This window comes from Salminus brasiliensis, chromosome 21 (assembly GCF_030463535.1).
Source record: "Salminus brasiliensis chromosome 21, fSalBra1.hap2, whole genome shotgun sequence".
In the NCBI taxonomy this organism is placed as follows: Eukaryota; Metazoa; Chordata; class Actinopteri; order Characiformes; family Bryconidae; genus Salminus; species Salminus brasiliensis.
Window position 1 is genome coordinate 27,829,498 of NC_132898.1, and position 17,524 is coordinate 27,847,021.

Below are 17,524 nucleotides of genomic sequence, written 5' to 3' on the forward strand. Positions count from 1 at the left end.
AATATGTTATTGTCTGAATATTATTAGATAGTTGTTCCTCTAGTCACATTTGTATATACAGGAAATACAGCTATTTATGACATAATCTGAATCTGGTTGTTGTTCTTTACATTGCGCCACAATTTCAAGATGAATGGACCAATAGAAACGCTCCAAAATGTCTTGGAATACAATCTTTTTACATTGACCTCCATTGAAAGTTAAAACAGTTTGGAAAGTTACAGTTTTGGAGATACTTTAAATACTTTCAAAACAGGTCTCTCTGAATTCTGCCGCATTAATTGACACGTTGCAGAAACAATTTTTGTAAAGCACAGAATTACTGCCTTAAGACTCACAACTCAATCATTTAGAGGTCATAGATGGACACCAGTAGTCTTACAGCTGCTACAGTTATATTGTTATTAGACTGTTTGCGTTTAGTTAGATGACTTGACTTGGCCGATATTGTGACCGTGACTGTGCAGAACGACTGCTCTAAGTCGCTTGACAAGGAAAAAGTTTCTGGTGTCGGGTATTTGAAGAGTCAGTGGGTTTTTCATTAGTCATTGTGAAGCGTGACAGTCTAGCACCTTGAGCTTTTTCAGAGATGATGAATATGTGTAGAGGAAAAAGTGGCTGAAGATAAAAAGTAACAATCTGGGTTTTAAGCCAGAGTTTCTTCCTCATTCCACCTTCTTTCAAATTTCCATGCAGTCAGGGATTTTTTTGTGTCGCTAAAATGAAGTGAAAACGTCAGCGACTCATGAAGATAATGCATAGTTTGCATTCTTCCCCAGAGGTGGACACACATTTACACGCACTGCTCGTCCACATTACTATAAATAAAGACTTATAATTGTAATTGTTAAATATAAATATACATATTGGCGAAGGACAGAAGTTTAAACTGGACTGATGTTTCAAACTGATGTTTGATGATGTGTTTATTAAACTCCTGATCAACAGAACATGCCAAAATAGCTTTCAATTGAAGTCCATAGAGGCTCCTGTAAAGTTGCTGTAGTAAAAACAGTAACATGTCACTGAGTGCCACTGTAAGACTAATCTTTGTAGACTTCGTAGGACCTCGTAGTCCAAGTTTCTACATTTTATAAATTGGTGTCATACATGAAAAAATGTCTGCTGTTGGCATCAGCCCTGAGGTCCCAGACTGGCCCATCCTTGTTTTCTCGTCTGTCTTCCTCCAGTGCTGTATGGTGAAAGATCTGAAAGGCTCTGCTTAGTTTGTTATTGTTGAGTTCAGTCCAGTTTTAGTCAAAACAAAACAAAAACAACAACCAGCAAAACCTTGTGCTGCTTATTGATAAGACAGGTGCTGATTTATTGAAAGTGCTGACTTGCGTATGTGTGTGTGCTTGTTTACAGGAGCACTTGTTTTTCGTGATGGAGTATCTCAATGGAGGTGATCTGATGTTCCACATTCAGGATAAGGGTCGTTTCGATCTATTCAGAGCCACGTGAGTCACACACTGATTTCTCCACACTGTTCTCCTGCAATTATATATATATATAGCCAGCCAAAATTATATTTGGACTTAATATTTGGCTGGCTTTGCATGTATTGGAGGACCTAACACGTCTCCTCTCATACATGCAAAGCCAGCCATATATATATATATATATATATATACTCTTAATATTTGTCTGGCTTTGCATGTATTGGAGGAGACGTGTTAGGTCCTTACCCTCTTATTGTCGGGAGCACTGCTGGTGCTAGGGGGAGCTACAAAGGAGTGGTTTAATTGGCAGCACCAAACTGGGCAAAAGACTAACTTTATAAGTGTCTTCTATAACCTGAATATCAGACAGAAGAACACTGTACACAGACAATCCCAGTGAGATTCGGGGCCAGTATTAAATATTATAGTTAATCCATTGATATTGTAATATTCCTGCTGTGATATATAAATATGCAAATAAGCAAACTGAGATTTGTAACTTTTCTTAGAAGCTACAGGATGAAAAGAAAAAGTCATAGGCTATGTTTATATATTCTATTTCTACTCTGTGAGACCACAATAAACTAATTACTGCAATTGAACTGGTCCTGTTCTATTAAAATGCTTTGAATGAAACCATGTAGAATAACATGAGTTATTGTTTAATGAGGAAAGGAAATATTTTACAGTAGTTTCAGTGTAAGGTTCCACTTGTTACAGTGTATTAAAAATGAGAATAGACTGTATAGATGCCGAAAACGTGGGATTAGCTAATGCTGTAGCTTCGTTCTTTTCCCCGTTCTTCTGCAGGTTCTACGCAGCGGAGATTATCTGCGGCCTGCAGTTCCTTCATACCAAAGGCATCATTTACAGGTGAGGTTTGTCTGTCAGGCTACTGTATGCCGGTATGTGATTGTCTGTGTTCTTTCCCGGCAGTCCCACACCCATAACTGCAAATCTTTATTCAGCAAATAGCTGGTTTTGAGTTTGCCAAGAATGAGTTGTCCCTCTGAAGCAGCAGACCTTAGTCACATGAAGATTGTTCGATGACATCATGCATTAATATTAATGCTTTTCTGTATGACTCCAGATTGCCTAATGGTCTGATCTCTATGGTCTCTGTGTGTATTTTTGTAGAGACTTGAAGCTGGATAATGTGATGCTGGACAGAGACGGCCACATTAAGATAGCAGACTTTGGCATGTGTAAGGAGAACATGTTCGGAGAGAACCGAGCCACAACTTTCTGTGGAACACCAGATTACATCGCGCCAGAGGTGTGTATGTGTGGCTGAAATGCAGTCTGACTTATTAAAAATGATCAAATGAGTGTCTGATACAAAGTCTAATGTGTGTATGTGTGTCATCAGATCTTACTGGGGCAGAAATACACATTCTCAGTGGACTGGTGGTCGTTCGGAGTGCTGGTTTATGAGATGTTGATCGGCCAGTCTCCGTTCCAAGGCGATGATGAGGATGAGCTGTTCGAGTCCATCAGGATGGACGTCCCTCACTACCCTCGCTGGATCACCAAGGAGTCTAAGGACCTGCTGGAGAAGGTACCACAGCTTTCCTACAGCAAACCAGAGTGTGATGAAAACTAAGAAATAAGGAAGGAAGGAACGATACGGAAATAAGGAAGACAAGGGGGAAATAAATACTATAGAGCTACAGTAGGATTGGGCATAATCACCATTGCTCTAACCTTGCACTAACCTCATAAAAATAAAGGGTTCTTTGAGCCATAGAACAACCACTTATAGTTCTATTAAGAAGCAACAGGATAAAACAGTGTGTGTAGTGATACATTGATGAGCTGCACACATTCCCTAGATGCAATACATCATATATAAAAATGATATCATAACAGATATAACTAATCTACTGCCGTATATGATGGTTTCAGACACCCAATCACATTACTTGGATGCATTTCCCTCAGCAATGAGAGAGTGTTTACAGTAGAAGCTCCAGATCTCATCAGAACAGATGCAGGTGAACATAAATCCAGTAAAAAGGAGAAACAAGAGCTTCTCATTCTGAAGAAAGTAGTGAGATCTTGTTTTTGAGCTAGTCTGAAGAACAGAGCTTGGTTCCTCCAGGTTTCTCCTGGACGCCCCCCCGTCCAGCCAGCACAGTATGGAGGATGTGTTCAACTCCATCATCATCATCATCAGCAGCAGCAGCAGCAGCAGCAGCAGCAGCAGCTCACCTGATTTACCATCATTAAGCCCTGATATACCACCAAACCAGGTGTTGATATGAGGAGAACTCTAAATAATACTAGACTCCATGAGGAGAACTTTGGAGATGTTCTAATGATGAACACAGTGATGGAGAACCAAAACTTTCTGGTTCTGTTATTAGTGTTTATTCTAATATGTAGTGTTTTAATGAGGATATAAACACTTACTGCCCAGATAAGCAGCTTTTTCATCCTCATTTTCACAGGCGCCTAAGACATCCGCTTAGTACTGTATATATAGAAAAATCCAACGTCTCAGTGCCCAGTGGTTTTACACCCGGGTTTCTGTCTCGCCAGTGATTTTTGATCTTTTGAGATGCATTGCTAAATGTTTAGTGAGGTTATATCTGTGCTTTCACTCTATAGTTGTTTGAGCGAGATCCAACCCGCCGGCTCGGCGTTGTGGGGAACATCCGAGGACACTCCTTCTTCAAGACGATCAACTGGCTTGCTCTAGAGAAGAGAGAGGTGTCTCCCCCCTTCAAGCCGAAAGTGGTACGTTCCTTAGATTTATTACACTGTCCAAAGTGAAGCCAATTCAGTGCCGCTGTCCACAGAATATTAGTCAAACACTGGTGATTAATATAAATTGTTTGATTATGTAATGAGTCACTACCGAGGAACGTGTTCAGCCTGTGTCACTCACAACTGAATACGGACAATTAAAGCAGACTGGAGCGAAATTATGAATCATACATTTCAAGCTGGAATGATGTCTAGCAGCATACTGACTGCGTGGGCGTTGCTGTTCTTGGTATAAAGGTTAAAGCAAGGGTATGACTAAAAACAAAGTCGAAGTCTGAGGTTCACTTCTTTAGTTTTTACTCAGTCAACCTTTATTTTCGCTCGCCACTTTCACATTTTGCCACGGCCATGCAAAAACCTTGTATGAGCAAAAAAGCAAGTTTACTGGAGAAGGGGAAAAAAATATCTTGGAACAATGGAAGTCAATGAAAATATTTTATACCATTTTGGAGCATTCCTATTGGTCCATTAATCATCACATTTTAAAACAATGCAAAAGAGATTAAATAAAAATAATATGTATGTAATACATATAATATGTAATAATATGAAATCAACTTAATTCAAGTAACAAATCAACAAAGGTAAATGAACTATATATATATATATATATATATATATATATATATATATATATATATATATATATATATATATATATATATATCACTAGTAAAAGAGGAGAAAATATGAAATAAAAACAAGGAAATAGAAATTAATCAACCAAAATAACATAAATAAAAATAAATATATAAATACAAGTCATTTAGGTGTGTAAAAAGTAGTAACATAGGTAAACATTTGAAAACATAAGTCAGCCTTTTTAAAAAATAAAATTAACTTTAAAATAAAAATAGTAAATAGTAACTATTTTTTAATGTAATAAAATGTAAACTAAAAGAAAAAATAATACATTAATAATAATAATAATTGTAATAATAATAATAATTAATAAAAGAGAAAAATAATAATAATAAGACAAATGATTGACTAAATAAATAAATACATACATACATTCATTTCCTGTAGTAAATTCCAGCTCGCTGGAGCACTGTGACATATACACCAGTTTACAGAGACGTGTTGAATTGTAAAAACTGTAAAAACAAACACTGACAGGAAATTGTGTGAAATCCTGGCTGGACACATTTTTTACAACCCAAAAAGAGGACATGCCCAGGAATACAAGGACCTACGGTCACCCTGATTACCTATTGTAGCTTGTAGCACCAGTGCAAAAGCATAGGAGTAAAGGTCTGACATACTAAACATGTCATAATACACTTGATCAGTGGAAAATGATGAGCTTTCTCTGAACCGGTGCTTTCAGTGTGTAGGGTCCAGTGGCCTACAGTGTGCTTTAGGTGCAGTTATAATAGTCATACATAGCCAGAACCCTCTATAGCTCTCATGAGCTAGGATCTGCTTGCTCTGTGAAAGCCTCACATAAACTCTCACTCGTGACTGACACTCGCTCTCCTCCAATCACAGAAAGCCCCCAATGACTGCAGCAACTTTGACCGCGAGTTCCTGAGCGAGAAGCCCCGCCTCTCGCATGCCGACAAGAACCTGATCGACTCAATGGACCAGACGGCCTTCGCTGGCTTCTCTTTTATCAACCCCTCCATGGAGACCATTCTAGAGAAGTGAAGTGGACCCCTCCAGCACTGTGACCAAGCCTCCGCCCTCCTTACCATTCCAGCCAGTTCATCAGCAGTGGGGTGCAACCAGTGTTAAAGGAATACTCCAGCATTGTTCAGCCTCTAATCTCTGTCTGAAGCAGTCAGGTTACCACGAGTCTTAGTTTTCCTTTACTTGGAAAAGAACACAGAACTTGCTGACTTGTAGTGAAAGTCTATGGAAAGTCTAAGTCTATCAGCTGGTGATTGGCTTCCATTATAGGTGTGTGTTGAGTCAACAGGTTTTCAGTTCTTCTAAGTACAGGAAAATGTGTGTAGAAATTATATGTGTCAAAAACCTTGTATCTCCAAAATGGCAAGTTTACAGGAGAAGGAAAGAACATCTTAACTTGATTGAAAGTCAATGTAAAATGATGTTATTCCATATCAATTTGAAGCATTTCTGTTGGTCCATTCATCATAAACCTTTGATACAAGGTAAAGAAGAACTGCCAGGGTCACTTTATGCCACAAAATGAAAAACCTTACATAAAAAATAAGATTTACTGTATTTTTACTGTATTGATCTTCTGTATTTACAAACATGACTGGAGAAACAACATATGCTGCAGTTAAAATGAGACATGATTTAAATACAAAAAATGTCTGAAAATAACCATAAACATGTATTTTAGCCCCCAAAATGATAATTTTATTAAATATGTATAATCAAAAATGACTACATTGATCATTTTTTATTTTATACTCAGTAATTAGCAATTACCTTATTTTACAAGGTGCAGTAAAGCTGTGCAAGATTTTTTCTTTTTTAACATTTACGTCAAAAAGTGAAAATGGAGATACAAGATTTTGTTCCACAAATTACAGAAGATTAAGAGATTAGGTTTGTGAAATGCTGGAATGTCCCTTTAAATACATGCTCTATTACACAGGGTCTAAACCACGTGCTCAGTCCATCCTTGGGCCAGTGCTTGTGGCCCTCTGGGGCAGGACCTGAGTACCACTGGTCTGTGGACTGAGCTTGGTCAGATGGGGCCGTACTGTCTACAGATATTTCGGTTCTGCAAAACACTACAGCATCTAATAGCACTGATTTGGGCTTCTTTATTGTTTAAGCTCAATATGGAAAGCAACTGGCAGTGAGTGTGCTGGGTCCAAACAAATGCCTGCAGACACTGCGCCCCCTAGTGACCAAGTTAAGTCCTAACAATAGCTGTGTGTGTATTATGTCTCTCTTCATGATCAAAGCTTGGAATCAAATGAAGTTTATACGATGTACTGTATTTGTTGTATTATAGGACAGATGTGCAGATGCACACATTACCTTTGCAGAAATTGACCCTTGTGACCACACACATACTTACAATCAGTGCTGTGGGAATATGAACGGCCCACAATTAAAAATAAAGATGCCTCAAATGGTCCTTTGAGCCGTGCCCTAGAGGAACCACTTTTGGTCCTATGAAGTAGAACCTTACCTTCTATTGAGTGTAGATAGATCTGTAGATCCTTCATACGTCTCTATCAAACTTTTTTATGGAACCAAAAGTGGTTCTTCAATGGTATCACTCCAAGAACCATTGGTAGCACATTCCTATTTAATAGTGTGGCCTTCCAGACAATAATGACCTAATGCTGCCAGCCCAGTACTACCTGACTCACTAGTACACATAATGTAGAACACACACTGTCCCTTATGACAACAGACTGAGAATCTTACAGCGCTAATCTGGGTTTCAGTGTTTCTGTTTCCTACTTTTCTGTGGTTTGCTTGCTGGTCAGCGACTTACTGTTGCCTTTAATTTTGCTCTTTTTCTCTGATCGTAGACCCACAGGTCTTTAAATTGCAACTGAAAGGATTAGAAGAATGGTAGGTAGTACTGAGTCAGGCTAATTAGCCTTAAAGAGCTAATTCAGAATTTTTCAACCTGATCACTATTTCTTGCATCTGTACCATGATGTCAGTTACCACAAACAATGGTTGGCTTACGTTTTCCTGTACTTAGAAAACAACGACAAATCTGGTAACTCAATACACAGTTACAATAGAAGCCAATGGGCAGTTGCTTCAGATGCCGTAGATTAGGTTGTAAAAAACAAACAAACACTGGAGTATTCCTTCCTAAGCAGTTGAATCAGGTTGTATGTAACAGTCCTTGGTCTTAGATCTGCACATAAAATAGACTTTCCACAGCAAGCATCAAAAGTGCTAAAGCTAGTCTGAGTTAACTTGTTCCTGGACGGGTTTGTAGTTATGGTACTAGGTTCTCCTTACAGAATAAATAACGGGTGGAGGTTTAGCGTCAGCAGAAATTAATTATAGATCTATAGTATGTGTAACGTTATTTGAATGTGTAGGTATTTTTAAAAAGAATTAAGACTGTGTATATAAACAAATGTATGTATATTGTTCTGAGCTGTTGTTGTTATTATTATTGGGATGCTGAGGATGTTCTTTTTTTTTTACTGTTATTATACTTCACAATTAAATAAAAGGCGTCTTTATCTCCGAAAGCTTGAGTTAAGTGTTCATTTCGTATGTTCTAGTAGTTTCTGTCCTCACTGGTATTCTTATTTAAATGTAGTGTGTGAGCTTTATTAGCAGAAACAGAATAAACCAGATTGGTATGATTATTCCCTGGCCTTCAACAAGTGTAAACAAAGTATATCATGAATTAAAATGATTACTATCATGAATGTAGTGCTACAGAATTACGAGTAGAGGAACGACTACTGTTTTTTACACAAGTTTACACATATTTTTTACAAATAAAATCGAACGTTGCAATTGCAATTTGCCCTATAGGTAGGGTTAACGGGCTGAGGAGGGTAGTTGTAACAGTGTCAAGCTCAAAACTGGCTCAAACACATCAAGTCGTTTAGCACAAACTCAATGAGATGAGCTTTCCAACCTAAATACCTCATTGCACATTAGGTTTCTTAGCCAAATGTACATACTTTCATTGATTGATTGCAACAAACCAATCAAGATCAAGAAACCAATTCAACCCCCTCATAACAGCTGTCTGTAGTATTTAGTAAAGAAACCTTTACCAAATATGACCTGTTGCAAACTTCTGTGACGTGAACCTTGTAGCAGGACATTAAGAGGACTCTTAGTGGCCTATAGTTCACTAATATTGTTGGGTTTGCATGCTTTGGACCCTTCAACAGGACAATGATCCCAAGCATACCTTAAAGTCCACCAAGACTTGGTTTCAGAAGAAGCCCTGGAAGATTCTGGCCTCTGACTTGAACCCCATAGAAAATCTTTGGCAGCAAACCCAAGAATATTAGTGAACTGGAGGCCGCTGCCCATGAGGAATGGGCTAAGATTCTTCAGGAACGCTGCCAGAGGCTGGTGTCTGGCTAGGCTGTGCTAATAAGCATCTCTTCTCTTTTGAGATGAATATCTTTGGTGTTTCTACTGTAACAAAATGTAACAAAGTTACAAAAAAAAGACAAAAGAAACATTACTTTTATGGTAGAAAAACTTGAGACTTGAGCCTGGACATTTTGAGAAGATGACCAAATGCATGTTTAAGTACATAAGGTGCATTTTGCCCCATGTAATGTTGTGCCAAGCCCTCCCCAGTACTTTTAATTGACTATGTCTGTTCAGCTGGGCTCCAACCAGCTCCAACCAGAATTCAACCTTAATCCAGGACAACCCCAACAATCCTGATCAGCTGGACCAAGCATGTTGAACAAAGATTGGAACAAAAGCTTGAGTGATGACAAATGTCCAGAAACAGGGTTGGGGTTGGGCATGCCTGCACAAAACACTTACAATCAAATACAATCATCTGTAATTATTCATCAAATTATAATGACCTGTTATGAATCATCAGCGTTGAGCCTGTGTTCCGCCGCTGCCACATCCACCACCCATACTGGTTTAATAAGAGCACTGCTACTAATCATTCAGCATTTCACTGTGTGAGGTATAGCATGTACCAAATATATATATAATTATAATATATATAATCATATATATGATGCTTTTAAAATATGTATTAATACCCATAAACAATACACAATTAAAAGCACTAGCCTTTTATAATCCATGTCTATAAGGTGACACTTTACTTCCTATGCAAAATGGCTTTATGCTTACCATTAGAAACCACTGTTTCCTTGTACAGAACCCTTAAAATGGTCAGGAATCAGTTTGAGTTCACCGGTTGAACCATTAGTGCCCTGCACATGCTGATAAAAAAAAAAACACAGGACAAAAACATCAACAAAATACCATGAATTAATTAATTAATTAATTTCTGCTTAATTAAAGATATTGTGATCCCTGGTTGCTATCACCACCACTGTAAATAAGTCTGAGTCTCCACAATTAACCATTTCACACCAAACCACTGACTGCCTGTGTTTACATCTCAACAATAAGCTAATATGTAGAAATGTAGAAAGATCAGAGGTATTCCTCTTTAATGTGGTAGACTATCATTATATCATCAAATATTAAAAACCTACAAATAATACAAGTAATTATATATACACACACTTTTGATCTTATTTATATTAAACAGTATCTGAGATTTTTGGACTAACCAGTTCAGAGGGATGGCGGTGACGGGTGGAAATTGATGACTCTACCGCCACCATGTGTCAAGGATGTGAAATTGCAGGATTAGGGTTTATTTTCGCCCTTCTTTAGTTGACCTGTAAATCCAGGGCATGCAGTGGCAACACCCTGTGCTGTAGAAGAGGAAACCTGCTCAAAACAAACTAAAGAGACACATTAGCCCAGTAGTAAGGAGTAGAAAGGAGCAGATAAGCTTGCTATTTAAGAACACTGTAACTATAACTGCAGCAGCAGCAAGCAGTGTGCGTGACACTACCACAGTATATCCTAATAAAGGCCCAGTGAACTGCTAGGAGCTCTGTGCTTAGCCTTGGGGAGGCATAGGAATATCCACAGTGTTTCCAATGCTTTGGGTTTTGCATTTGCAGTCTTTGAGCCAATACATTTGTATAAGTACATTTATTTACTGCTGTAAGTGCAAAGCTTTGTACTATGCAAATATAAATCTGAGATAAATTTGATAAAAGAAAGTTTTTTAAATACATAGTAAATAATATGATATATATAATATTTTATAAAAAATATTTACATATAAAAAATTATATATATACATACACAAATATGTATTTACATATATATACATTGTATAAGTAAATAAAAATTAAAAAAAATTATAAAATATTATATATATCCTATTATTTACTATGTATTTAAAAAACTTTCTTTTATCAAATTTATCTCAGATTTATATTTGCATAGTATTATATATATATATATATATATATGTGTGTGTGTGTGTGTGTGTGTGTGTGTGTGTGCCTGTGTTTACATGTGAGGCACTCTCATGCACTCTGAAGCCTCGCAAATTTTGCATTTTCATTTCAAATTTAGCTTTCATTTCTGCACTGATATTGTTGGTGTTGTTGGTGATGTGAATGGGGTTTATATATATATATGTGTGTGTGTGTGTGTGTGTGTGTGTGTGTATTTACATATATATACATTGTATAAGTAAATAATATTTATAAAATATTATATATCATATTATTTACTATGTATTTAAAAAACGCTTTATTTTATCTCTATATATTTATATATATATATATATATATAGAGAGAGAGAGAGAGAGAGAGATATCACATCACATCACCAACAACACTAACAATATATATCTATAAGTATATATATATATATATATATATATATATATATATATATATATATATAGTTAGATAGCTAGATAGTCAAATGAGCACAGACAAAGGGTGTGAATGAATGGCTGCGTCCAAAACCACATATACTATATACACTACATACTACACTACACTAATGGTGTTTGGTACTATTTTGTGTGCATGCTATTTAGCATGCCATGTTTTTTTTAGCCAGTCAATGACCCTTTCCACTAAGTGCTCGCAGTATAAAGCAATGTCAGCTGTTTCTGAAGCAACTTGCAGTTTGTGCGTGCAATTTCAAACAACTGCGAAGCCGAGGCGAGCTCATGGCAGGCGGGCAGGCAGGCAGGCAGGCAGGCAGGCAGGCGTATGCAATGCAATGTTGCGCCCCACTATTGGTCACTCTTTTGTGGCTTATTTAAAGCAAAAGCGTCCCTGGCTGTGCAAAAAACACGACAGCCGTCTCGTAGTGTGTGCTTGTGCTGAGTTAAAAATGTCAACGCTCCTCTGGTTGGGTGTTTTATTCGCTTAAAAAGAGCCGAGCACAACGTGGATGGGGAGGTTAGGCGGCGGCGCATGCGCACTGGCACTTTGTGCCATATTGGAATGAGGTCGTGAACGACTAAGGCGGAAAAAAAGATACGGCATCTAAAACCGACTTGGAAAAAAACTCCTCACCGGTAAGAAACGATTCGAGACTTTATATTTGCACATTTAAAAGCTCACTGCATCGCACCGGGCCGTCGAGAAGCGAATCTGCGGCGTCCTCGCCGTTTTTCCCGTCTCTAAAAAATAAAAAAATATACATGACTTGAGCTCTATTGCTTAAGCTGCGTGACGTTTCAGTAACTTGACTTGGTTACGGGCGTTTTTAGCATGTGCCCAATCAGCCCATCTACTCTCAGTAGCGGGCTTAAAAACCCCTCGCAGTGCGATGTCTGCCCGCAGATAATCGCCTCACTTTGGAGCCGATGCAGAAATCTGCGATCTTGCCGAATGAAAGTTGTCCTAAATGTGTTAAAATGCTGCTGCCAGGAGCCAGCGTTAGCCTCGGACTGCGCTCGGCCGCGGCTTTCTCGAGTTTCCTCCAAATAAAAGCAGCTCAGACGGATCAAACCGAGCCGAATCGCTCCTCCGCTCCTGTCTGCTGTTATTCTCTGTTTCTTTTGCTGAGAGCAGAAGAAAAGCGGGCTGTTTCGGCCGGGTGGTTGCATAAGAGCCTGATGCATGCAGTTCCTATGTTCTTCTTTGACCACTGCGTTTGGTTCACCTTCAAATGGAAGTTGCCATATCGAAAGCAAAAATGGTCAGAAAGTGGTGGTGCTGGGGTGAGTTTGGGAGGTTTGAGAGGGTTGAAGTTGGCAGGGCTGTAAAAGCCATTGTTTGACTGACTGCACTCTGAAGCCTCGCAAGTTTTGCGTCAGTGCCACTAGCTTTCATTTCTGCACTGATAGTGTTGGTGATGTGAATGGAGTTTATATATATATATATATATATATAACCTTACATCTCCATTTTTTATATAACTTTAATCTGACAGTGGTCTTTTGCATGACATGATGAATTGACCAACAGATACATTACATTATTTATATATATATATATATATATACACACACATATACATATACATATATATATATATATATATATATATATATATATATATATATATATATACTATGCTATGTATATAATGTAATTCATCATGTAATGTAAAAGACAACAGTCAGATTAAAGTTATAAAAAAAATGGAGATGCAAGGTTTTTGTGTTCTTGCAAACTCTTTATATCTCCATTTTTGTCATTCTTTCCTTTGTTTTTACATAATTTAAGTCTAGCAGTTGTTTTTATATATATATAAACCTTGCATCTCCATGTTTTATATAACTTTAATCTGACAGTGGTCTTTTACATGACATGATGAATTGACCAACAGATGCATTACATTATTTATATATATATATGTATATATGTTAGTCTTGTTGGTGATATATATACACACACACACACACACATATATATATATATGTTAGTCTTGTTGGTGATATATACACACACACACACATATATATATATATATATATATATATGTAATGCATCTGTTGGTCAATTCATCATGTCATGTAAAAGACCACTGTCAGATTAAAGTTATATAAAAAAAAATGGAGATGCAAGGTTTTTGTGTTCTTGCAAACTCCTTATATCTCATTTTTTGTCATTCTTTCCTTTGTTTTCACATAATTTAAGTCTAGCAGTTGTTGTTTGTATTTTTTTTATTGTGTTAAAATTTGCTCCAAAATGACATTTACGTTGACTTCCTCTGAAAGTTAGGGAGGTTTTCCTTCACCTGTGAAGTTGCCATTTCGGAGATGCTACGTTTTGCCAATGTAAACACAATCCATTTCTCACCTTTGGGCCATTCATCATGAAGCTTTGACACAATAATTGATATCAAAATTAGAAAAATGTCAAAAATGGAGATACAAGGCTTTTGTGCGGTTGCGACAATTCTTATACACACAGCAACTTTATGAGGGGAGATAACACGGGTTGTAAAATGCATGGATCAGTTATATCATTGCATTTGATGGCACTTCAGAACTATATACTGGTGTGTAATGGAAACCCTGTGTAATGAGTAAAATTCCCAAATGATGCCTGCCTGACTGCAGGAAATACACCTTGGTCTCGGTGCTAGATAAGCTTTTAACTCTGGGTGCTCATGTCTTGCCCAGATGCCATCATTTCTCACTAAAGTCTCAGTTTAGGATCACAACACGGCTAGCGAAGAGACTGAGCTATCTCCTGTCCTGTACCTGTGGAGTGGGGGGCGAAATTGATCAGATCAAATCAGATTTCTTTTTTCATTCAATTTTTTAAAGCTGTATTTGTTAGCATTACGAAAAATGCAATGTCAGGCTACTGGGACACTGCTGTTTTATGGAGTAGATTGTTATTGTTGATAAATTCTGAATATCTTTTTTTTTTTTTTTAACCGTTTCATGAAGAATGGACCAATAGAAATCCTCTTTTTACACTCCCATTAAAAGTTAAGAATGTTTTCTCCTATTCCTGTGAAGCTGACATTTTTTGGAGATACAGGTTTTTTGTTTGTTTACCAGTAGGCTAAAACATTGTCTGTATTTGCCAGTTTTCTATGATACGGGCCTGTTAAATGATAAAACACAGCCTTAATGATGTTTTCAGGGTTCAGTGTAAAAGATTCTGTGACATTAAATAAGGTAGACCCACGTTTATCTAGTGTTGGTGTGTTATCAGCACAGCTGTGAAGGTTTCTAATAGCTTTGCCAAGGTTTACCACATAGAGGTGGAAAAAGGGAATGGGCCTAAGATGGATCCCTGTGGAACTTCAAGTGATTCCAGTTTTATTTGATGTGATTTTCTGAGCTAACAAAACACCTATGTGAAATATTTGCACCAGTGCTTGAATTGCATGCATATCTCTTCAGCGAGTTATGAAGGATTCTGCCTTGTACAGATCTTTAAGTGTTTTTGAATAATTACATTATTCTGTTCTCCTAGAATAAATTGTGACCATGTCAAAATACTGAACGTATAACTGACCCTCTGCATAACACACCCTGAAATGGCTCGTTTATAGTTTCAAGAAACTAAATTGCGTGACATTAAGATAAAGCCGGCCTATCAGTCAGGTCAGGACTCTCTGACATCAGTAGCAGCCTTGTAGATCACAGCCACTGTTGCGTCACTCACTGTGTTGTTTAGTGTGTGGCCAGTGATAACACCAGGGTTAGAATTGACAGGATGGGGTACACCCCCCCAACACCCAACACCCCAGGCCACAACTATTTAACAACTGCCTATATGTTGTGTGTGTGTGTGTGTGTGTGGGTGAGAGAGAGACGGCTTGTATCAATCGCGGGAAGAATTGGCTTTCCTGCCGTCTCTTGTTGAGTTTGGTGATGGGATGGCAGTTAGTGCTCTGGAATGTGCTGAGAATTCACAGCAGAAACAACAGATTCCAACCCCACGTAGGCCAAGACCCGCCTCCATCGCTTAACTAAGAGTAGATGTTTCCATCCCAATCCATCTGACAGGAATTTGTAATTTACTGTTTCTAATAATCTAACAAAATGCTATAATAAATACAAAAATAAATAATGATTAATACATATATAATGATTACACAGGCAGTCAAAAAAGTTTACTCCTACAGAGTCATTCACTGATACTGAGCATCTGTTAGAGATGAGTATGAAGAGATCGCCGCCCTTTTTTTTTATTTTCTTTTTTGATGGATAGCCACAATAAATGACATCATAAACCCACAGGACAAAGCAAACTGCCATTTCACTCATCAAGTAATTTGAGTGGGTTGAGGAGTGAGGCTGGGAAGTTCAGGAGATGTTCTAGCCAACACAGTCATTAGATTTAAACACCCTTGAGCGCTTTCAGAACTGTGTTGGGAAATGCATGGAAGAAAATGTCAAACCACTGTAGGAAGCAGTTCATTTAGATCAGTTAAAAACATCATGAAGGTCATGCAGGCCAGAGGAAGATACAGAACATGGATAAAAACTCTTAGTTGTCTGATGTTTTTTAACAGTATATCAGTGAAAATGACATTATTTGACCAGTAGATAAGACCAGCCCTATATATATATATATATATATATATATATATATATATATATATATATATATATATATATATATATATATATATATAATGATTATTTTGAGGGGCCAAAGCACACACTGCTAGAATCCCACTGTTTTTTCTTTTAGTCGTTATTGTTATTCATAGTTAAAATTCTTACATTTTATTATATTATATTTAATAATTGTAGTGTTTTATATCAGATTTCAAATAAAACCCCCTTTAGGTCTTGTGCTATGCGCCATGCTTTTGATGCGCAGGTTTAACAGTAAATATAAACCCCCCTCTTGTAAATAAAAAGGCTCATGATTATGACTTGTACACGATCAGCCCTAACATTAGCACTACTGACATTCATTATCATTATCTTCAGTCAGCTCTGGAAGGTGAAGTTAAAATCAGGAAAGATGGGCGAGCATAAAGATCTGAGCCACTTTGACAAGGGCCAATTTGTGATGGCTAGACGACGGGGTCAGAGCATCTCCAAAGCACCAGGCAGGTCTAGTGGGGGGTTTTCTGGTATGCAGAGGGCAGTACCTACCTAAAGTGGTCCAAAAAAGGACAACCAGTGAACCGCCGACATGGTGATGGGTGCCCGAGGCTCATTGATGTGATCCATGAAGGCCTCGCCCACCTCAGCTCTTTCAGGACTGCTTACAGGATCTGCTGCTAGTGTCACAGGACACCTTCAGAGGTTTTGTGAAGTCCACGCCTCCAATGGTCGTATCTGTTGTGGTGACATAAGTGGGATCTAGTCAGTATTAGGGAGGTAGTGCTAAAGTTATGGCTGATTGGTGTGTGCATATAGGTTATATATATATTATATTTTCACTTTTTTACACACTATTTTGCTAATCAGTGTACTTGGAGGTGATATGTAAAGCATGTCTCCACACCTAATGATTTTAAAGTTATTAACCAGTATGGATTTTCATGTCACTGCCAATATGATCAATTTAGGAGGGTAAACCATGTAATTATAAATGTAAGTTCATAATTTTCAGGCAGAGTTTGCAAAAAAAAAACAATTAGTTAAAATTAGTCAGTAAATTTTTAATTTATGACTGCCAATAGGATTTTTTTTTATTATTATTAATATGATTATTATGAGGGGTCCAAGCACACTGTGCTAGAATTCCACACTTTTTATTAGCTGTTAATGTTAATAATAGGTTATTAATTATTATATTTAATAATACTGGTATTAAATCAAATTTCTAATACTAATCTGCATGCCTTTGAGGCCTAGGTTTAACAAAATGCAGTAAATACACCTTGCTTAATGAAGCACAGTAGTCAGTAGTACAGTAGC

At 37.5% G+C, this 17,524-nt stretch overlaps 2 protein-coding genes across 5 annotated transcripts in view; both read left to right on the plus strand.

Moving 5' to 3' along the window:
- Positions 1 to 8,341, plus strand: part of prkcdb (protein kinase C, delta b) — a 47,484-nt gene extending 39,143 nt beyond the window's left edge. For all 3 annotated transcript variants that reach the window (XM_072665460.1, XM_072665459.1, XM_072665461.1), the window contains exons 12-17: positions 1,369 to 1,460; positions 2,253 to 2,315; positions 2,580 to 2,718; positions 2,812 to 3,000; positions 4,053 to 4,181; positions 5,703 to 8,341. In XM_072665460.1, the coding sequence (XP_072521561.1) occupies positions 1,369 to 1,460; positions 2,253 to 2,315; positions 2,580 to 2,718; positions 2,812 to 3,000; positions 4,053 to 4,181; positions 5,703 to 5,861 (771 nt within the window). In that variant the 3' untranslated portion in view covers positions 5,862 to 8,341. The remainder of the gene's footprint in view (positions 1 to 1,368; positions 1,461 to 2,252; positions 2,316 to 2,579; positions 2,719 to 2,811; positions 3,001 to 4,052; positions 4,182 to 5,702) is intronic.
- A 3,771-nt stretch (positions 8,342 to 12,112) lies between these two features.
- sfmbt1 (Scm like with four mbt domains 1) overlaps positions 12,113 to 17,524 on the plus strand; it is a 30,845-nt gene continuing 25,433 nt past the window's right edge. The window contains exon 1 of one of the 2 annotated variants that reach the window (XM_072666207.1): positions 12,113 to 12,247. The gene's annotated coding sequence lies outside the window, so the exon portion shown is untranslated. The remainder of the gene's footprint in view (positions 12,248 to 17,524) is intronic. The other variant, XM_072666206.1, reaches the window with a different exon arrangement.